Raw genomic sequence first — 24,514 nt, 5'->3', positions numbered from 1 at the left:
AGGATAAGTAAATGTTGAATAATAATAAATAATAACAGGGAAGTACCTGACATAACATGTGGTTTTAGGAAGTGTCCAGTAGAACAGTGATACTCTCGCTCCCAGTTCATCAGTTAGTACATGACATCATTCTCTGCAAAACATTCATCTCTTGTGACATTACTTTCTGGGTTCTCACCGGATTATGGCAGAGGCATGCCTTCACAGCCATCACAAGCTTTGTTTCCTAACACAGCATGGCTGACCTGTTCTTTGGTGATCAGATATGTCTTCTATATTGTTATAATGGTTGACAGTCTGATACACAAACATTCTACTGATCCGGAGTGATTTTAGCATGTTGAAAATAATGGGTGGCTGCATTCTAACCTTGTGGAATGCTATTACAGCCACATGGTTCTCATAATCTCCCCACTGCATATTAACCTGTACAGCTAGACAATTCTCTCTCTCTACTGATAAACATGCAAATGTTGTCTGCACACAGTGCATTAATGGAACTGGGCTTGCACAATTCTCTGGGCAGCATGGTGGCATGCAGAATTTATAACAGTATTCATGGCAAAACTGTATGAAAAACTTCTTTCACATTAATTTGGTTGTAATCTCTTAGCTTATGTCTCAATCATATCTCTTCCTCCTCCTGTCTGCCAGCTATGCAAATTGCATTTTCTTGATAGTTTTCTTGAAAGAATGTAAGTTTACATTCTTTCAGATGGGATTCACATAGAAGATTAAATAATACATAAATGAATTACAAAATTTAATTTACATGGATAAAAAAGATTTCAATAGAATAATATTGGAGTAGATGAAAACGTATGCCAAATAGATGTTAAGTCTAAGGTATTGCATTCTAGTTGAAAAGAGCTGCAATCAAATCACCTACATTTTCTCAATGTGCTCTCATATTCGAATGTCTTTTAGTGTTATCAATTGGATCAAAATATAATTTAAATAACTGAATGATTATACTGTGTTTAAATAAAAACTTAAAATAAGTTAAAAAGAGAAATTTGAGTAGATGAAAATGCAAAGAGATGAAAACATGTGCAAGTTTAATGCTGCCAAGTATAAAATATTGCTATCGTTTGTTATAAATACTGCAAGTAAACATGTATTTAATAAAAGGCATTTCAACTGAACATGCATTTGCTAGTCTTGTATGGTGGCAGCATATTTTTTTCCTTCTAGAATCTTGAGTTTTTTCCACAGAAGTGACAGATTCCTTGGCATAATTTAAATGATGCCAGAATTTTGGATAACTTGCTCTATGAATAGACTGGTAAGCTATTATACTGAATGGCCTTTTCTAAAGAAACTGTGGTAGAGTAGCTAGGAATGTCACTGGAAAGGAGATTTAGGTTCAGGGCACACACTGAAAAAAAGATGAAATGAGAACATAAAAAATTATTTACCATGTTGAGAAATATACTAGTGAACAGGGATAAGGAAGCAGTCATTCCTGTTTATAATGCCTTAACTGATATGAATATGTCTGGATTACACTCTGAGAATTGTAATCCAGATATAGTCATACCAATTGGAGATACCAAGGAAATGTGGGTTAAAGTTTGGTAAAAAAGAGGCAGAGAAGATGGGATATATTAGAGATATAAAGGATTTTATAGGAGTGCATGAAAACATGCACTCCTATAAATGTATGGCAAGATAAGAAAAAAAAAAAAAGAGATCATCCCTGAAAGCTATGTAAGAGTTTAATTATCAAGAATGTAAGGAGCACACTGTCAGTAAACAACTTTAAGGTATAAATAGAACCATATCAATTTCAGCGGCTCACCTATAATGAATATTTGAACTCTGTAGATGCTGAAATAATAATCATTATGCTACAAAGGGTACACTCAATGTTCAGCAAATTGTTTTGGTACTGCACTAATAAAGACATTCAGGAAAGAGACTACAATTTTGTCATTTGTTATAATTTCACCATTCTAACAGTGCTTTAAAGTGACAGAGATATCTCACAACAAAAGTTCTCTTTTAAATTCACAATAGTGCAGCCAATAATGCTACAAGACAAGTCACACCAAAAAATGACAATCAAGATTCACAGCAGACTCCTAGCCTGCATCACCCACATGTCATGGAAAGAGGATCTTGACAAACCTGTGCTGTTGCAATGGATATTTACAAAGTATTTGATAGGGTTTGGCACTGAGGACTTCTCAGCAAATTGCCATCTTATGATCTGCCTTTCTTCTTTTTTTTTTTTTAATTGGAGTGCATTTTCTCTCGAGTTGTTAAGTGTCTTGAGTTTCTCTCACTTTCTTTCACTGACCTCAAACCCCCATTCTACAGTATTGCTGATGATAGCACATATTCATATGACAAACCTTGCAGTTCTCAAACATCAAGAGTCAAGATATTACTAAAATAAGTATCCTAAACACTGATTTCCATGGCATTCAATGAAAAATAACAACTTAGTTATCTCTGATGCTTCCAAAACAGTTTTGTTTTCTTTTATCACACACACACACACACGACCTTAATTCTTCTCCTTTCCTTTGATAATATTATGAGTGAAGGTCATCAACAGTCAACTTCTTCAACACCTAGAGAAGTGTTAACTAATAGTGACCACCAATATGGATTCTGCCAATCAAGATTCACAGCAGATCTTCTTGCCTGCATCACCCATAACTCATATGCCATGGAAAGTTTTGGAGAAACCTGTGCTGTGGCAAGACTAGACGGACTCTTACTCCTAAGCCTTTTCTAGTATAACTGCATCCCTTCTATAGTATTCTCAGCTTCCAGGAAACTTATCCTTTTTTCACTCATTACTTTTTCCTCTGTCCAGTCTAGGTACTTATTCTGTACAAATCCCAAAAATGCTAAAAAATGCCTAATGTTGTTCAGAAGAGGTCAGTTCATCATCATCTTAGGTGGTATCTTCATACTGAAGGTTCACAATTATGGATCTATCCATAATACAACACTGGAGCTAATACTGCACACGGGTCCCAAGAACCAAGTGCAGGGGAAAAAGGTCCCTATATATTTTTGACTGTAGATCCATGTGTGTGTGCGCGTGCGTGTCCATGGGGTCAGTTTGCCCATTCTGAGGAATGAAAAACCCGAGTTTCCAGGTGAAAAACCCTGTACCTCCGTATTAGACTGGCTAACTCAGTTTTAATCGAAAAAAGGTTCCTCAGACCATGGGTAGGAATTGAACCCAGGTCTTTCTGACCAAAGGGCTTTGTCTATACCAACTGGGCTATGGAAGCTTGAGGTCAGTTCAGTTGGGTGAAAAACCTGCTCTCCCAGACTATCTTCAGCCACTGTCTCCAACTGTCTCTTTTACAGATATTTCCTTAGGCAAATGTGCAGCAAAACTGCTATCTATTATGCAACTTATTTCTGCTAAGCCTACAAAATGACATGAACAACAGTTGCCCATCATCCTTTAAAGTTGACTGCTGAGTCACTGAATCTGCTCCATCTTTCATCACATCTATTTCATTTCTGTCTAGGCCTTTCCCTTGAAGTATTTCCTGAAAGACTACAACTTCCAGCTTTTAAAAAAAAAGATATCAACAGATCACTATGCCTTTGACACAGTCACGCTGCTTATTTGCTATAAGATATGCAGCCTCTCGTATGTGGAAGCAATATAAAAAAAAGGTTACATTTATAATATTTTCCTAGGTTCTTTCATTTCTAAACATATACAACTCTGCATATTGAAAATATAAGTGAAACAAAGTTTAAAAAAAAAAAAAACTAAATATGCATCAGCAATTCTTGTCAACTGAATTAATTTCAAGTATATGTTTTCAGAATTATATAAACTGAGACCATTTTTCCCTCTAATGAATGAAATTCTCAACATGCAGCATAGAAAATCTATCTGGATGTACAGTATGTCCCAAATAAGAAAAGCAAATTTTATTTTATTTCAAACTTCATTTGTAAGTTGATTAATGGTTACCAAAAACATGACTAATTACCAAGTTAAAATATGTGCTTGTGTTGAAGAAAACACTTATAAGGCTTAGTTAGTTTGGTGATCAAGTTACTGAATGAAAGTATATTAAAAATCTATTATTCTTTCACATCCAAATAAACATTTTGAAATTTAAGTTTTGAAGTTGACCTCAGAACTTTACAAATATAATCTGCAGCACCCACAGTTGCCCTGATATTGAACTACTTAAAAGACAAATTCTGCCTTGGAAAACATGTTCAACTTATTAGTGTTTCTGATGAATCAAATTACTGGGTATCATCAACTATACAGAAACCTTATGATCACTAAAAACATCTTTTTCATACTGTATAAAACACATGTTGGAAAGTTGTATTTTTTACAGCCATTCAGTAGCTCTATGTCACCAAACTGAAGCCTTCCAGGTCCTTTCTTCAAACATTCCTTCCAGAATCTCTCTTTCTTAAAATTTTCTTTGAATTTTGAATAGTTTGGGATGGGTTGGGATGCAATTAATGGAGAAATTTTGAAGGAGGTGGAAGAGATGATAGAGATCTTGCAGTGACGGTGGACAACAGAAATGAAGTTCAGGGACCACATTGCTAAACTGTAAGAACATCACAACAGATTATGGAAATGATGAAGAGGACCTTGACATACAGAAGCAAAGAAGTCACGGTTCCCTTATATAAGAGAATCATAACCTCTTTGGTTTAGGCTTGATCAGGTTGCATATGGATTAATGTGCACAGATTTGGTCACCTGGTTTTCAAGGGAATGAAGATATTATTAGAGGATGTGGGTTTGTTAAGCTAGTTTCAGGTCTATGGAATATGAGGACAGATTGAGAGAATGCAACTTACAGAGCTTGGGAATAGAAAAAGGAGAGGGATATGATTGAGACATAAGGTTGGTGAGGGATTATCACCAGATTATAGTGGAGGAGACTTTTCAGAGAGCAGAGGGAGATGAGTAGAACAAGAGGCTGTTCCCTGGAGGCTATGAGCAAGGGTATGCAAAGCAGGTTTTTTGAATGGAGGGTTGGTGAGTGGAATGTATTGCCTGAAAATGCCATGAATGGGTTTAAGGCATGTTTAAATGATCTCTTTGCATGAAAGTGTGGACCTCCTGAAATTAGTCTTCTGACTCCATAGAGTCCGAAGACTCTATGGAATGATATATATGGAGTCAATTGGTCCATAGAGGACCAATTTTATTATCATTAGCAACAATTATAATTTATGTAATGAGTAGGGGATTGCAAATGGTACAAAAATCTTTGAAAATTTTACTGGCAATTCAGTATTTTCTACTGGTGTTTTGGTAAATCAAAAACAATTTTAATACATATTACAATCATTTTATTATTGACCGATTTTGTAAAATATATTTCCTTGTTTGAATAAGTGTTGAGATCTTAATGAGTCTTATGGCTGTGTTACCAACATGTTTATGTTACTGGTTGACTGTTTGCATTATCATCTCAACTATTTTGCGATTAATTTTATTTCAGAGTATTAGTAACTGGTAAAGTTAGCATGTTCACTTCAGGCTGTGTCTCATGTAAGAGCTCACTTGATCATATAACAATTCCATTCTGCATCTGGTGAATACATTTTCACAAGTTGTTAAATATATATGGCATGCCAATTTGAATTCTGTCAACTTATTTCTACAAATAGCATTTGTAAACCACTGAATGATGGAGAAAATCCCAAATATAAATGTTCTTTTTTTTTTTTTCAAGTCATAAAAAAAAGGAAAAAACTTATTTAAAAAAAATTGAATTGCATACTAAAGAGAGGAAGTGGAAGAGAGAATGGGAATACAAGAGAGACAGAGAAACAGGGAGAGTTGGGGCAGACAGATAGACATGACATTGGAAGAGTAGATGTTGGAAGCAGTAGTGAATGTGTGAATGGGGATGATCAGCATATGAATGGAATGGACTAAGATGTGAAAGGGGAAGGGATAATTGAGTTCTGAGTAGATATATTGGGCAAGTGGTGATAAATGGACAAGACCAGGTGTGGTGGGGAAATCACAATCAACAGGGTAGGACTGGTCACAGATCTAAAAGTGAACTGCTGTATTTATTTACGAATGGCAGGGGCCTCAGAAATGAGGGAGATGAAATTGCCTCACTGATTGAATTTAAGTGTAAAACATGGCTGGGTTGGATAAAAATTATATCCTTACAATAATAGAAATGGAAGAGGACAATGTTTTTTGAGAGGATAGAAAGAATAAGGAAGGGGAGGGCTGCTGATGATAACAGAGGAATCATATCCACATATTATTATTGTTATACGTTATCTCTATGCTCATCATGTGAGATCCACCCTAACTTTTATACATACAAAACTTATCATACCTCTGATTAAATGCATTCATTGTCAGTGCACTCACAACTAGTTCTAGCAAGCCATTCCACTCATTTACAACTCTCAATGCAAAAAATCTAGTCCACACAGCCTTCCTAACCACACTCTTCAATAACTTCTATGGATGATTCCTAGTTCTCTATTTATCATATACTTAAAAATTTCCTTTGCATCAATTTTATAAAACCCCTTTAATATCTTATAGTTCTATCATATCTTCTCTTTTCTGCCTATCAACTAAACTTTGACCTATCCTCACATGGAGCATTCAACAGACCTGTCATCAGCTTGGTCACTCCTCTCTGAATCCTCTCTACCACCTCCTGACTGCCAAGAAACTCTGGTGACCAAATTTCTGCACAGTAGTCAAGATGCAGCCAAATCATAGCCTTATAAAGGGGAGAGAGGGATAATAATTTCCCCATATTTGCTTGTTAGCATGTTTTTCAACATTCAAGTAACCCTTTGAGCTATTTTACCAACTTCTGTAATATGCCCTCTGAACTATTATTACTAACATCTCATCTCCATGGAGTCCGAGACTCAATATGGAAGTACACACTATCAAACACAAAGCTCATCCAACCATGCCTTAAACTGATTCAATGTGTCAACATTCCACTCACCATGTAAAGAAGCTTCTCCTCACCCTTCTGCTCACATCCCTCCTTATACAGGTTCCAGGGATGGCCTCTTGTTCTATCCCCCACCTACCATTCTATGAAAAATCTCTTCCATTAATCTGGTAACAATCCCTGACTAGCTTATGTGCCTCAATCATATCTCTCCTTCTATTCATGAGATTTTGCAATTTACATTCCCTCAGTCTCTCCTCCTGCTCCACATTCCAATGACCACCGACCAACTTTGTGAATTTTCTCTGAACCCTTTCTAACATATCCTCATCACCATGAAAACCCAGTGACCAAATATGTGCACAATAATACTGATTTAAGGCATTATACTATGGCATCATATCCTTTTTATTTCTGCATGTCAGGGTCCTCAGCATCATTGCCAGTATCCAATATGACATCATTTTCCAATTTCATTTTAATTCAAAGAAGAAAATTATCTTATTTTCTAGGTAGTTTTGAATAAAATGCTGCATCAATTTTCGAGCATCCTTTTCCTTTTCTAAATCCATTTTGATCATTTTTTTTTAACAAATAATGTTTAATTTTTCATTAATTATTCTGCTATTTATTTTGTAGCATTTATTCAATAAACTAAGTCCTCTGTAATTAACAAATTTTCTTTTATCTCCTTTTTTAAAATATCACTGTTGTTTTACTTGTATTCCATTCTATTGGTATTCACCATTTGTATATATATTTAAAAACTGTAATCATCTCTGATTAATTTTTTTTTTTTTTCTGGTTACATTATGCAGTTTGGAGATTATCCTCTCTTCTCATGGTGATTAACTATTTTTTCATATTTTACTTAGGTTATCCTTTGGTTGCTTATTGCTATTGCATCATTGAAATCAGTTTAGATGATGTATGACTGTAAGTTGATAAGTTAAAGATGCCAAGAAATTATATTCTTGGTTTTAAGCAAACAAAGTTTTCAAGTGAAGAAACCTCGCAACTTGGCTATTTGTATATAGAGGCAAATGACTTCACAATAATTGCCTGTATCCAATAATGTAAGGCACATATTCTTACAGACATGTATAATGCTATGCATTATGAGAAGGGCCACCACCCATATCAGTCTTGACCTTTACTGAGGTCTCATCAGTGGGAAAAGAGCCAGACCGAGAAGAAGGTTGAAGTTTCATGTCTAATTCTTATTAATGCTTTTGATTAAGGTTTCACTAACTGTTTTGAACTGTTGGCATCAGAGAAAATACAGAAATCGTAATGAAACCTATAATCTAAAAAATCTTAGTATCCCATAAAGCAAGGCACACATCCTTACAGCTATGCATTATGGGAAGGGCCACTATCCCGACTAGTTACTATTACATCATACCAGTTGCTATTATTATTATTATTATTATTATTATTATTAAACAAGACCTCATGGAGTCAAAGAATCATCTAGGAGGTCCTTTTATCTCACACACATCTCATCATACCGGGTCTTAAACACATTCAAACTCCCTGCAGACACCACACTCTCAGGCAAGGCATTCCAATCATTCACAACTCTGCACGAAAAAAACCTGCCTCTCACTCCCCTACTCACACCCTCTTTATACAGTTTCCAGGGATGACCTCTGGTTCTCCCCTGATCTCCCACTATTCGCTGTAGAACTTCTCCACCATTGATCCTATAGCAACCCCTTACCAACTTGTAGGTCTCTATCATATCTCCCCTCTTCCTTCTCTCCACTAGTCTCTGCAAATTACATCTTTTCAATCTTTCCTCATACTCGACATTCCAGAGGTCAGAAACTACCTTAGTCAGTCGCCTTTGGACCCTTTCCAACATCTCTTCATCCTTCTGAAAACCAGGTGACCAAATCTGGGCACAATAGTCCATGTGTGGCCTAATCAAAGCCTTATACAATGGAACAAGAATCTCCCTACTTCTACATGTCAGTGTCCTCCTCATCATTCCTAGAAGTCTTTGTGTTGTCTTCACAATTTTGGCGATGTGACCCCTAAATTTTAGATCCTTATCCACTATCACTCCCAGATCTCTTATTTCCTCTACTTCCAACAATATATTTTCACCAAGCATAAATTCTGCATCCCATCTTTGTTTTCCAAATTTTAAAACCTTACATTTTGCAACATTGAACTCACATCCCCATTTGCTTGCCCAATCACTCAATTTATTCAAGTCTTCTTGCAAGGCCACAACATCTTCACTACTCTTTATGGTTCGTCCCAACTTTGCATCATCCGCAAACAACTGAATATCTCCATCCAAATCTTCGCCAATATCATTAATATACAAGTTAAATAGTAATGGCCCTAAAACAGATCCCTGAGGCACTCCACTAGTGACTTTCCTTTTCCTGGATATTGCACCCCCATACACAACTTGTTGATACCTATCAGATAGCCAGTCTCCAATCCAATGCACTAATCTAATATCCAACCCCATCTGCTCTAGTTTGACTGTCAACTTATCAAGAGGCACTCTATCAAAAGCTTTTGCGAAATCCAAGTATATTACTGTGTATCCTTCTCCTCTGTCCAAGGAAGCAGTCACTTTATTGTAATAAGTAAGTAGATTACTAAAACACGACCTCCCTTTAGCAAATCCATGCTGTCCATCAAAGATTATACCATTGTTGTCAACCCAACTCTGGATCCTAGTTCTCACAAGCTTCTCCAACAACTTAACCACAACACCTGACACACAGATAGGCCTATAGTTTGATGCTTGAGTTCGATCACCTCCTTTATGAAGTGGCACAATCTTGCCCTCCTTCCACTCTTTAGGGACTTGACCAAGTGCAAGACTCGTATTAAAAAAATATGTCAAGGCAGGTGTCAACTCTCTGGCACATTCCTTCAGAATACGCGGTGATATATTATCAAGTCCCACAGCCTTATTTACATCTAGTTTACTCAACTCCCCAAACACCTCTTGCTCACTTACAGTCAGTCTCTCCTCCCCATCATCAACTGCTCTTAATCTCTCCATGAAGTCACATTCACAAGATTGAAAGATCTTTATGAACTGCTCATTAAATATCTCCACCACACATTCTGCAACAGCTGTCTTTATACCATTTCCTCCAATCAATGTCATCCTTCCATAATCATTCTTTCTTTTGCTGGCTACATATCGAAAGAACTCCCTAGGATTCTTTTTAGCTTCATTAGCTAACTGCTGTTCATACCTCTCTTTAGCTACTCTCACCAACCAAGTCACTCTCCTTGCCTGGTCTTTGTAGAACTCATGAAATTGGTTACTTCCACTTCTCTTATGCTGCCTCCACAATGCCCTTTTTCTCTGTATTGCATGCTTAATCTCTTTATTCATCCATCTCACACCTAACTTATTTAACCTTCTCACCCGTGGTATACATTTAGACATTGCATCCACTAAATATTTTTTGAAAATCCCCCAAGCTGCATTGATCTCTTTTCCAGCTAACTCCTCATTCCATGCTACACCTGCAAGCTGTCTCCTGAGCTCTTCATAATCACCCCCCTTGTAGTTCCACATATACCCTTTTTTCACATTATATCATCGAAATCCATTTAGATGATGTATGACTGTAAGTTAATAAATTAAAAGATGCCAAGAAATTATATTCTTGGTTTCATCCTTTATTCAAGTGTATATGCAAATAAAGTTTGTGCATGAAGTAATTTCACAACTAGCTACTTGTATATACAAGCTAATGTGCATTGCATTCTGGGATACTAAGGCAAACTGATGAAGTCATTAACTTCTATATACAAGTAACTCAGTCGTGAAGTTACATCATGCGCAAACACTTTCTTTACTTACATTTGGATATAGAAGGAAACCAAGAATATAATTTCTTGTTATCTTTTTCTTGTCATCTTTAATTTATAGTATAACCAATGAAGAAACATTCAACTTCTGTCTCTAATCCAGAGTATTTTAGTAATAAGGTGTGACACCTTTTTCTACTTGTATATGGAAGTATGACTTCTGCATTACTTCAACCTTAGTATCACCTCTGGGTCTGACTCCCACTGATGAGACCTCAACAACCACTACCCAGAAAGTGATCTGGGCAGTGGCCTTTCTCATAATGCATAGCATTATACATGTCTATATGCACCTTGCATTATGAGATACTAAGGCAACTAATGTAAAGTCATTAACTTCTGTATACAAGTAGTCCAGTTGTGAAGTTACTTCATGTACAAACTTTGTTTGCTTACACCTGGATAAAGAATGAAACCAAGAATATAATTTCTTGGCATCTTTAATTTTTTAGATTATAGGTCTTGTTAGGATTTCTGTATTGTCTCTGATGCTGACAATTCAAAACAGCTAATATTCAGTGAAACCTTGGTCAGAACTTGGTCAAAACCACTAATAAGAGGCAAACATGCATCTTAATAGTAAATAATAATACAGAAAAACCTCGCTTAATGTGATTAATTAATCCATCAATTAATGCGTGCTAAGCGAAAATGCATTAAGCAAATACAATAAACAACAGGAATAATTATAATTCATCCATCAGTTAGCATAAATTTGGAGAAAAAAATACAGTATAAGCTATATTAGAGAATAAAATCAAAGTTAATAAAAATTAATTGCTTAATTTTTTATTTAATGTCTAAACATTTGATTGAGCTACTTTTTTACAAAAAAATTAAGTAAAGATGTTTGAATCATGCTCGACTTTTTGATCTTGTCATGCAATTTGCAATAGCTGGTGATTGCTTTATCAAGATTTTGGCGGACTTCAAAACTGCATTTCATATCAGGATCAAACAAAATTTCTTTAGCATACTCAATGTGATTGAAAACTAGCTCAAGTTCTTTTGCAGTTAGCTTATTAGTAGTAACATTCTCTTCTTGTTCACACTTGTTATCTTCTTCTTCATATATGCATGCTGTTCTTCCAGTTGAAGAAGTTCATTCTTGCTCAACTGTTCTGAATGGGAATTGAGCAAGTTTCTCACATTTTCATTATCCAGTTCATCAAATCCAAGTTCTTTTCTAATTGTGCTGATTTCTTCAGCAATATTAGATCTTGGATTTTGCACATGATAAAGTAACATAGACTTAAGTTTAAAGTTGCCTTCTGCATTGCCTCCTAATAAAAGCATAAGATGATCTTTAGATACTTTGTATCCTGATTCAGATACTTCCGTTTTAGCTAGGAAAGTTTTGGTTGGCATATGCTTTCAAAAGAAAATCAATTTTGTCAACGTTGAATATTTGCTGATCGTCATATTCAGCCTCCTGAATTATCCTTTGCAATTCTTCAGGAAACTTGGCAGCAGAATCTTTATCAGCACTAGCAGATTCCCCAGTTATTCTTACATTATGCAGTTCAGTTTGATTTTTAAAATGGTTAAACCATCCTATACTCATAGTAAAGCTTTCACATTCCTTTTGAAATTTGGTCTCTTTCAATGAGGTAAAAATATTGAGAGCTTTTGCCTGAATATTCACTGTACTAAGAGGTATTCTCTTTTGGTTATAATGCTCAATCCAGAATGATAGAAGACACTCCATCTAGATCATTAAATGGCTTCTATTTCAGGTGATCTGCATGCTTAAAGAAGCAGTAGCAACTTTTTCTTGTTCTTTGTATTATTTGCTCATATTTAATATATTCCAAATTATAGACTTGCTGCATCCCAGCGCTAGTAGTGCTGGGATGCAGCGATACTTTCCTGTCTATTAAAGACTTCCAGCTATTCCGCTCTCAGCAGATTGGCAACAAAAAAATTTCGTGTAACGTAAAGTTTCGCATAATGTAAAAAAATCGCGTTAACTGATTAATCGCTCGCTTAAAGCAGGAAATAGTATCATTTCACTCAATTGCGCTAACTGATTATCGCACATATCGAATTTGCAATACAATGAGGTTTTCCTGTATGTGAACTCTTGGACAAAATTAGTGTCTTCAAGTAATGTAATACCAAGGCTACTACACCAATGCCAAAGGTTGTATCTCACAAGCTTTCTGATTAGTTAAAACCTAAGTTTTGAAACATATGGTGGTGAAAGAATAATGGATTTTACTATCTGTATATTTGTCTTATTCAGATACTTTTCCAAGACAAATGACCTGCATAAAAAATAAATAAATTTTTTTTTTTTTTTTTTTTTAGCTGAAATTGAAGCATAAGGAAATAAATATTCATATATGACATAATTGTTAGAAGATATTATTCAAGTGCTACTTACTCTCATTTTACTAACAGTCTCCTTGAGATTTTCTAGTTGGTGTGCAGATGACAGTGCTTCTAAACGAATATCTGTTAAAATCATATCCTTTTCTCTTAGTTGCTTCTTTAAATCTTTTACAGTTAAACTATCTGCATCCTTATCATATATCCTAAAACAGATAGATAATGATTAAATATAGTCAAATTATTTAAAACACAATTATTATATAATTTTTAATGATATATTCTAGATGTCTTAAAATTTGACACACTGCTAAATAAAGCTAGAAGTAAGACAATGGCAGCTGAATTCAAGAGAAATTAAATAAAAAGTACATATCAGTACTGAGGTAAAAAGCCAAAAACCTGAAATGTTGAAAGGCAAGTGACATAGGTGATGTTTGAGCAGAAGTGATCATTTATGTGGTACATTGTTACCCTTACGACACTTCACTTTATAATGATCTACTCATACAACAGCTTTCAATTAGGACTAAGCCCATTTATAGAATTTGCATTCGCTCATACAATGGTTTTAGTGACATGACATTCTCATGAATCAACCTGATGTGATGAGTTTTTGTGAACTGTTTTGTTTATGATGTCATTGCCTGCTACAGCTGTGTTTTTTTTATGTTTAACTATGAATTATCATCATCATGCGTATCAAGGATTTAGGCCTAGTGGCCTGTTCCGGCCTTAGAAGTCATCATTGAATCGTTTAAGAAGACCTCCTGGTTTTCTTTTTCCTATTGGCTTGTACTTTAAGGCTTGTTTTGGTAATTTTTCTGTTTTCATTCTTTGAATGTGTTCCATACATTTATGTTTATATTTTTTAATTTTTTCTTTTACTGGTTCTTGGTTTAATTCTTTCATAATTTGTCCATTTTTTCCCCCGTCTTTCTACGTTTTTGAGTGCTAAATTGTTTCTCTGAATACGAGTGTACTTCAGTGGTTGTTTTTTGGAAGTTAGTTGCTGTCGTGATATAATATATTTTGGTACCGTCGGAATCGAACGCGTAACAGTGGAAGACAAAACGAAGCTAAGTTACTGTATTTAGTTATATTTCATTTTATTTAATTATATTTAGTACTTAAATGTTCTGATGTTTGTACTTTTTTTCCCTCTTATTTATTAATTGAATAATTATTAAAGATTACGCTAATCGGCAGTAAGGAATGATGGTGGATTAAGCAGCAGTCGCAAGTGGCATGATGCCAAGTCCTCTGCCATTTAAGAACTCAATTATTAGCAATATCATAAGGGACTTTGTGGCATGCAGTACTTGCGGCATGTATGCATCTCGGGAATTACATATGTGGCTTGTTAAAGAGAGTGGAGAGCGTATGTGCGCAAAATGTAGGCAGTTGGAGGAAATAAGTACATTAGATATATCGATATCCGACTTTGTTGCTCCAGGAACGGGGAATGAATGTAGGAAGAAAAGTAGTGTGATAGGAGAGAATGAGAAAATAATAGTTGATAGTGTGGAAGGTGTGAGTGACTGTGAAAGTTTAGGAGATGGTTTTGTTTGGGAGAGTGAATTTAGATTAAGAGTGACTGACCTGCAGAGGGAGATAGATGAGTTGAAAGAGGAGGTGGAATGTCTTGTGAATGAGAGCAGAAGTATGAAAGATAAGATTAGGAGAATGGAAGAGATAAATGCAAGGCGAATCAGAGTAGGAGAGAGAGAGAATTTAGGGAGTATGAGTGAGAGGTATGGGGGTGCTAGAAGAGGAGAGAATGGAAACAGTAGAAGAGAGGGAATGCTAGCAGACGAGAGGATGGAAACAGTAGGAAAGACGGAATGAGAGAGAGATATGGAAGTGCTAGAAGAGGAGAGAATGGAAATGGTAGGAGAGATGGAATGAGAGAGAGGTATGGGAATGCTAGAAGACGAGAGGATGGAAACAGTAGTAGGAGAGACAGAATGAGAGAGGGATATGGAAGTGCTAGAAGTGGAGAAAATGGAAACAGTAGGAGAGAGGGAATGAGAGAGATGTATGGGATTGCTAGAAGAGCAGAGAATGGAAACAGTAGAAGAGAGAAGTATGGGAATGAAAGAAGAAAAGAGAATGGAAACAATAGGAGCGAGGGAATGGTAAGAGGTATAATGTATGGCGACTCAATGATCCGTGGTGTTCAAGATAGGATGCGTGAGGAGTGTTTGCCAGGAGGAACAATAGAAAGGGTGCTATGGCAATTAAGAGAGGTGAAAGGGTGGATGAGATGATTGTGATGGTAGGAACGAATGACTTGAGTGGTAATGTAAGTCGGGCAGCGAGAGATATGAGATTTTTGCTTGACACTGTACGGAAGAAGACAGAGAGAGGAAAAATAGTGTGCGTGTTGCCTAGGTATGATAATGATGAGCTGAGCAGAAGAGCGATGATATTGAATGGCATAATAGCGAGAATGTGTGACAAGAGAGGACTGGTATATGTGGATGCTTGGAGTGCATTTGAGGAAAGAGAGGAATTGTATGCGAGAGACCGTTTACATTTGAATGAGGAAGGACATAGGCATCTGGAGAGATTGCTGTTCTGAACGAGTCAGTGTGTCCCAGGGAGGATGACAGCAGGGGTGGCCTCTTGAGGGAATGGATACTTGGGAGAAGGGAGACAATGTCAGGTAACACTGAGCCCAGTGGAGTCTAGAAGGAATAATGCTGGGTATAGAAACAATGGCATTTATATGCTTTATACTAATGCCAGGAGTATCCGGAATAAGGGAGAGGAATTGGTGGCGCAGATAGCATCAGCCTGGCCAAAAATTATTGCGATCACTGAGACGTGGTTGACAGAAGGGGATATAACAACAGGAATAGAAGTCGCTGGGTATAGAATTTTTCGTCAGGATAGGAGGGGAAAGCGTGGTGGTGGGGTACTGCTTATGATAAGTGATGACCTATGTCCTCTAAGAGAGGAGAATTTGGAAGGAAGTGAAACAAATGATTTTGAGAGCGTATGGTGTGAGGTAGAGGTAGGCAAGACAGGATATTTAGTGGGGTGTTGCTACAGACCCAGGAGCACAGAGGATGGGGACCAGGAGATGTTTAGACAGCTAAGTTTGGCAAGTGCAAGAAGAATGATTGTTATGGGAGATTTTAACTTCAGTAGTATAAATTGGAGAGAGGAAGATGCATGTAGCAATAGGGGAATGGAATTTCTAGAATTCTTGACGGGCAAATGTCTTAAGCAACATGTAACAGAGGGAACAAGAGGTTCAAAAGTTTTGGATTTAGTTATAGCATCAGAAGAGTTGATAATAACTGAGTTGATGTCTCTCCCACCAGTTGGAGAGAGTGACCATATGGTGTTGACTTGGAAAATGAATAGACATGCAGGAGTATCAAAGAGACGGGAACTTATGTGGAATTATAAGGCAAGTGATTATAATAGTCTTAGACGTCAACTTCGGGAAGTTTCATGGAGGCAGGAATTGGAAGGCCGGGATATCACTAGTGCGTGGGAAATTGTGAAAGAATATTTGTTATCAGCAATGGTAAGTTGTATACCACGAGTGAAGAAGAGGACGCAATTTGGAGTAAAGTGGATGACAAACAATATTAAACAGGAATTGCATGCGAAAAAGAGGTTATGAAAGAGATATAAGGAGACAGTTGAAGAGATGCATGAGGAATATAAGACACAGGCCAGAAGAATGACTAGTGTGGTAAGGAAAGCAAAACTGCAATATGAGAGGAGATTGGCCCTACGATCCAAAGAAAATCCTAGGGAATGTTTTAGCTATGTGGCCAGTAGGAGGAGAAATGACTGTGGAAGAATGACATTGTGCGATAAAAATGGGAATAGAGTGACTGATGCAGAGGACATAGTGGAATTGTTCAATGAACACTTTATTGGAGTATTTCATCCTAGAGGAGTCAGTTTTAATGCTAGAGGGATAGGACTGGTTCGAGGTCTAGAGGTACAGGAGGAGAGTGTGTTTCAGATACTGAGTACTCTGGATGTCAGTAAAGCTGTGGGACTGGATGGTATTTCACCACGAGTTTTGAGAGAATGTGCTATGTGCTAATTGACAGTACCTTTAACGTGGCTTTTCAATGAAAGTCTGGCTTTGGCAAAGGTGCCCAGGGAATGGAAGGAAGGTAAGATAGTGCCATTGCATAAGGGTGGTAACAGACTGGAAGTGTCTAATTATAGACCAGTCTGTGTGTCATCAGTAGTTGTTAAGATCTTGGAGAGAGTAGTGAGGGACCGTATACAGCACTGGGCAGATGAGGGTAATGTTATCTGTGAGAGTCGACATGGATTTATGAAAGGGCGCTCCTGTTTTAGCAATATGCTAGCCTTTTATAATAAAGTTACAAGAACATTAGATGAGGGAAAGGCATATACTGCAATTTTCTTAGACTTAGCAAAGGCATTTGACAGGGTACCACATGATAAGCTGATATTTAAGTTGCAACACATGGGTCTGGATGTCAGATTGGTCAACTGGATTCAGGATTGGCTGTCTGATAGATATCAGAGAGTTGTGTATGGTGGAGCAGTTTCAAGGAGACAGAAAGTTATAGGTGGGGTCCCACAGGGCTCAGTACTAGGACCTATATTGTTTAACCTTTATATCAATGACATTGCCAGTGGATTGCAAGGGGATATTCAGTTGTTTGCAGATGATGCGAAGCTGGGAAGGATTATTAGTAATAGTGCAGATGTGGTAGCCCTGCAAGAGGATTTGAATAAGCTAGATAGATGGGCAAATGAATGGGTGTATCTGTTTAATGCAGCAAAATGTAAGGTCTTGAGGTTTGGGAAACATCGATGGGATGCTGCATACTCTATGGGAGGAGTTATACTGGAGGAAGTTGGAGAGACAAGAGATCTGGGGTTGATGATTGATAGAAACCTGAAGTTTAGGGGACATATTGCAAAGGTGGTGAAGGTAACACAGAGGATTGCTGCTATTATGAGAAGGACACTGACCTGCAGAGATAAGAGGGTTATCATTCCGTTGTATAACTCTCTGATCAGACCACACTTGGACTATTGTTCTCAGATTTGGTCCCCAGGATTTGAAGGGGATAAATTAACTGTGGAAAGGATACAAAGACGGATGACAAAGATGGTTTCAGGACTGTACAAGGATAGTTATGAGGATCGGCTGAAAGAATGTGGACTGCAGAGTTTGGCAGATAGAAGAAGGAGAGGTGATATGATTGAGACTTTTAAACTGTTGAGAGGTGGTTACAGGGTTGATGCTGGGGAGTTCTTTCGCTTGGTTGAACAGCAGGAAGGAGTGATGACAAGAGGCCATCCCTGGAAGTTACGAAAGGAAACTGTGAGCAAGAGGGTAAGAAGTGGTTTCTTTGTGTGGAGGGTGGTTGAGCCGTGGAATGCATTGCCTGATGGAGTGGTGGGAGCGAGAACGGTCAGTGAGTTTAAAGAGTGGTATGATAGACTTTGTGTTTCTCAGGGGGGGGGGCCCTCCCCTCGATGAGTCTTGACAGACTTTATGTCTTGGGAAGGACCTCCCTCGATGAGTCTTTTGACTCCTTGGAGGCCTGAATAATAATAATAATAATTTCTTCATTTCTTTTGTGATCAAATAGGGTATACTTTGCAGTTTTTCTCATAAACTTCATTTTTGCTGTTGTTAATTTTTGTTTGTCTTTTTGTTTTATTGTCCAGATTTTGCTTCCATACATTAAGACTGGTAGGGCTAATGTATTGTCTACTTTTAGTCTGGTTTGTTTTTGGACTAGGTTTGGTTTAAATTTAGAGTTAATTACACCTGTTATTTTTAAATATTTTGCAATTTTTACATTTATATCTTGAATTATAAACTGTTTATTATTTTATTTGATTGTTGTTAATAATTGCAGATAAAATTCAAAAGGAAGAATACTGTTGCTTCCTGTGAAAAAAGACATATAAACCTGTTACATTACATACTAAGATTAAAATTATTCAATTTAGCAACTGTGTTGTATCAAACACTGAAACAGGCCGCAGGTTAAACTTACCTAGTACTGCTGTTGTTACAGTTGTTTAAAACAAAGATAAAGTTCTTAGTGAAGTGAAAAATGCTACATTAGTTAATACAGTTATCCCTGAATGTGACAATCTTATTGGTGACACGGGAAAATCTTTAATGATGTAGATTGATTTGCAAACTAGTTTGTGTTTTCCCTTAAGCAAAATTATTCAGAATAACTCTGTTGGTGAAAATTATTCTAAATTTTTTGTTTGCATATATGACATAAATAAATGCTTTATGTCATTTATGCACATATATAAATAGTTAAAAATATTATTAAATTATTTTATTCAATTATTAAGGGATAACTATCTAAGACAGCATGTAATTGAAAATACTAGGGGTTTGAGAGTGTTTGACCTGGTAATAGCATCTGAGAATTTGACTGTAATGAATATGACCATGTTGCCACCTACTGGTGAGAGTGATCCTACGGGCTTGACCTGGGAGGTGGCTAAAGGTGTGGAATTTTCCATTAAGACATATGTGGAATTACCATGTTGTTTAATCTGAGTCTCAGGGTCTGGTTTAGTCCCGAAGGTGTGGAAAGAGGGGAAAATATTTCCACTGCATAAAGGAGGATCCAAGCCTACTGTTGCAAATTACCGACCGATCAGCATATCAGGAGTAATTGTCAAGGTCTTGAAGAAAGTAGTCAAGGGAAAAATACAGGAATGGATTGATGAAAATGAGATACTGTATGGGGGACAGCATAGCTTTGTGAAGGGTAGATCGTGCCTCAGTACCTTGCTCAAGTTTTATAACACAGTGACAGCTGAACTGGATAAGGATAATGGGTTTACAGTGATACTGCTGGACCTGGCTGAGGCCTTTGACAGGCTACCACATGGAATTCTAATCCATAAACTGCAACATATGGGAATGGATATAGGATTGGTGAGATGGATAGGTGGGAGAGATATCAGAGAGTAGTTTATTCAGGGGTAGAGTCCAAAAGACGGCCTGTGACTAGTGGTGTGCCGCAGGATTCTGTTCTTGGACCACTGCTTTTTAATTTGTTCATTAATGATATAGGGAAAGATCTAAGTGGAACTGTTCATTTGTTCACTGATGATACAAAGTTGGGTAGGGCAATAGCGAATGCAGAAGATGTCAAAATCTTGCAGGATGATTTGGATAGATTGGAGTTCTGGGCTAAGGAGAATGGATGGCAATTTAATGTGACAAAATGTAAGGTTGTGTATTTCGGGGTGAAAAGATTAGCAGCAGTATACCACACTGTACTCCAGGAGATATTGATGAGGCCAGGGAGTTGGGAGTGTTGGTGGATAGGAAGATGAAGTTTAGGGGGCACATTGCAAAAATGGCTAAATGAGCTCATCAAATCACTTGGTTACTGAAGAATACTTTGACAAGCAAGTTATTGTTCCTCTGTATCGAGCCTTGATAAGACCTCATCTCGACTACTGTGCCCAGATTTGGTCACCTAGGTTTCATCTTGATGGGGAGGAGGTGGAGAGAATCCAGAGGCAAGTGACCAAGATGATAACAGGTCTATGGAATGAACCTTATGAGAACAGGTTGAAGATTTGTGGGTTGCAGAAATTGGTTGATAGGCAGAAGAGAGGAGATATGATTTAGACATTCAAATTGCTGAAGGGTTTCTATAGGATTAATTCAGAGGATATTTTTGAGATCAGGACTGGTGGTGGGAGAACTAGGGGATACCTATGGAAGCTGGGCAAAAGTGTGGTTAGCAGGGGTGTTAGAGCTGGGTTCTTTACTTTTAGAGTCGTAAATGAGTGGAATAAGCTGCCAGAATCTGTTGTGGGTGCTATGACAGTGAGTGAGTCCAAGGCAAGGTATGATAGATACTGTGAGAATGTTGAATAGTTGTGTGGACATGATGTTTAGGGCATCCCTCGATGAGTCTAAGGATCTCCCTGGAGTCGCCCGTAATAATAATAATAATTACATGCATCTACAAGTGGAAAGGGGAAAAAAAAGACAGTGATTCACTATACAACAAAATTTGTTATACAATGGTGGTTTGGAATGTAACGTGTCATATGACTGAGGTATAGAAGGTATAGTCAGATGAGTTGAGTAGTGCTTTCATAGTATCTATCTATAAAAAAGGAAATGTGAGATTTATCAAGTTTATTTTAGAAGAAGGTAAAAAGAAAACCCAAAGAATAAGCTGCATCCATAAGCTGCATTCGTAGGATCAATCGTCAACTCAGAAAATTAAATAAGCTACTTAATGAAACTTCCTCCTTAGATGAAGAAACAATCAAAAAACTTAAGACATACCATGCAAGACCTCCTAGAATTTATGGCTTACCTACGCTACACAAAACTAATGTTCCACTTAGACCTGTCGTAGACTGTATCGGCTGTCCAACGTACAAGTTATCAAGATTCTTATCTAACCTTCTCCGCCCTCACATAGGCCACTCAGTCTCTTCAATCAAAAATTCTACTGAGTTTCACACAAAAATTAAAGACATCCAACTATCAAAAACTGACTTGTTAATCAGCTTCGACATTGTCTCCCTCTTCACTAACATTCCCCATAAAGAAACAATAGAATTACTAACTCAAAAATTTCCGTCTGATATAGTTGAATTGTTCAAGTTTGTTATTGCATCAGGTTACTTCACCTGGAAAGGTCAAATTTACAAGCAAGAGGAAGGAACAGCAATGGGATCTCCTTTATCACCAAACCTAGCAAATTTGTTTCTAGAACACCTTGAGGAAAAAATATTCACTTTTGAACTCAAACCAAAAATTTGGCTAAGATATGTCGATGACGTATTTGCAGTATGGAATCATCCCGAACCTGAATTACAACTGTTTCTAGATAAAATTAACCTTCTTCATCATCGCATCAACTTTATGTTAGAAAAAGAATCTCCACAGGGTATCTCTTTTTTGGATTTACACATCAAAAGAAAAGAAAGACGGTTCCATTGCCACTTCCATCTTTCGCAAGCCTACATTCTCAGGTCGCTACATTCACAATTCTTCTGCTCATCATCCATCTCAGAAATCTGGCATTATTAAATCACTAGTTTCCAGAGCACACAAATTCTGCACCTCTGAAGAATCTTTAAACCAGGAATTAGAAGTTATCAAAAATACAGCCATCCTAAATGGATATAATCCCAAAACAACTCAAAAAATCATCAGTCACTTCTGCATACATCAAACCAGATAGGAAGAAGTGCATAGGATTCCCATACCTTACGTTAAAGGCATCTCAGAACGTCTTTCTAAAATTATGAAGAAATACAATTTTGCCACTACTTACAAACCTATCAACCAAATTTACAACTTATTACCTTCTCCTAAGGACAAATTCTCACCCTTGATGTTACCTGGTGTTTATGAGATTCCATGCTCATGCAAATTATCTTACTTTGGACAGACAGGTAGGTCTGTTCAGAAACGCATCTCTGAACATCAAGACCACATATTTGTCTTCTTAAACCGCAGAAATCTGGCCTCTCTCAACACGGAATTGAAAATCCAAACCATAGGATCCATTGGGAAAAGGCTAAACTTTTACATAGATCTATATTTAAACATGAACGTTTATACAAAGAAAGTTCTGAAACCCTACTACACAGACCAAACCTAAAACGCAACGACGTTCTTACTATTCCTAAAGTATGGGAAATTATCATACAAAACTGTGTTAAATAATTAACTTTTTTTTTTTTTTTTTTTTTGTACTATTTTAGCACGTTATGCACGTTTTCATGAGATTCTATTGTAATCATGCGCCCTAACTGTATGTTATTCCTAATTTTTGTTTAAATACTGTACTGATGATGTCCTAAGATACTTAGGATGAAATATTTACAATTAAATAATTTTCACTGTGGTTTATACGTGTGTTTCTTCTAATTATGAACGCGCCACAGGTTTCGTTATTTAAAAAAAAAATAAAAAAACTACAACTGTATGGTGTAAATGGGACATCATATCAAGCAATACATGATATGATGTATTTGAGTAGTCAGATTGAAATTGAAGGAGGCATAGGAAGATGGTTTGATATAAAATCAGATGTAATACAAGTGCCCACTATCTGCAATGCTATGTATCATTTATACATGGATCACATTTAGAAGAAAATGTGGTATTAAGCCCAGTGTATAACAGTCACTCTTAAATAAATTTGGTATGTCTTCAGAGTTCTTTAACTAAACTGAATAACTTCTGTAACAAGTTTGGTATGAAAATCAGCAATAAAAAGATGGACTTAGAAAACAGGAACTTTAAAAACAGGGAATGAAATGGAACTGGAGAAAGATAAGAGTGTAGGAGCAAGGGATAAAGAGATGAGAAGAAGGACAGAGATTGGAATCAGAAAGGGTCAGGTACACCAGCAAGAAAAGAATGAATGAAGCTGTCTGGAGTTACATATGGAGATTCGATGATCATTCTAGGTGTGTAGAGTAGAGTACCAGAAGAGTGCTTGCTAGGAGGAACAATAAAGAGTGTAGCAATAACAATGAAGCAAGGTGAAAATGTAGGGGAGATCAATATAACATAGCATGCTTATTTTGTTTTGTTTAAAATTAGAGGAGTTTTGTAAACAACTCCTCTAATTTCAGTAGAGGAAATAATAATGATAGTTGGCATAAATGACCTGAGAAGTACCATGACTCAGGTAACAAGAGAATGATGTTTGGGTTAGTGCAGCAGAAGTGTGTGATGGAAAAATGGTGATCACATTACTTCGGTATGATAATGCAGAGTAGAGGATAAGAATAGTGATAATAAATAAGAATGAAAGCAAGAATGTGTAGGAAGAGAAATCTGGAATATGTGATGTCATGGAGTATAATTTAAGAATAGAAGTAGCTGCATGCAAGAGATGGGTTACATTTGAACACAGAAGGAAGATGTAGACATTTGATGCGATTGTTGTTTTCTGAGCAAGTAAATGTGCCAGGGCATGGAAGCTAGACTTGGAAGGGTAAAATGTAGCAGGAATGACCTCATTTGGAGATGAGTGGCCTTGAGAAATGAGAGTATGTACACTATATTGCACAGCTAGGTGGAGTGTGTGAGGAGTAATAACAGCTATATGAATACTGGCAATGCACTAATTTTTCTGTAAACAAATGCTAGGAGCATTAGGAATAAAGGGAATGGGTTTGTGGCATTGATTGACTTAATCTCCCCAAATATTTTTGGTATCTGTAGAACTTGGGGAGAAGGGTGTTCTGACAGGGATAGAAATATAGCAGATATAGGATACAAAGGATATAGCAGATTTCAGCAGGATAGAGAAGGTAAATGGAGATGGTGAAGAGTTATTCATGGTGGGAGATGAATGGTGCCCTCATAGTATAGAACCAGAACAGAAATGACACTAATAGCTTTAAAAGCGTGC

At 36.9% G+C, this 24,514-nt stretch overlaps 1 protein-coding gene across 1 annotated transcript in view; it reads right to left on the bottom strand.

The window, feature by feature from the left end:
* The window catches only part of LOC150104065 (uncharacterized), a 387,411-nt gene that overhangs the window by 173,401 nt on the left and 189,496 nt on the right, over nucleotides 1-24,514 (bottom strand). Inside the window, 1 exon segment of the mRNA XM_090396391.1 lies at nucleotides 13,159-13,309. Within this exon segment, the coding sequence (XP_090252517.1) occupies nucleotides 13,159-13,309 (151 nt within the window).

Source organism: Typopeltis vanoorti, chromosome 8 (assembly GCF_054136105.1).
Source record: "Typopeltis vanoorti isolate ZY-2024b chromosome 8, IOZ_Tvanoo_1.0, whole genome shotgun sequence".
Classification (NCBI taxonomy): domain Eukaryota; kingdom Metazoa; phylum Arthropoda; class Arachnida; order Uropygi; family Thelyphonidae; genus Typopeltis; species Typopeltis vanoorti.
This window is presented reverse-complemented; position numbering and strand designations above follow the sequence as displayed.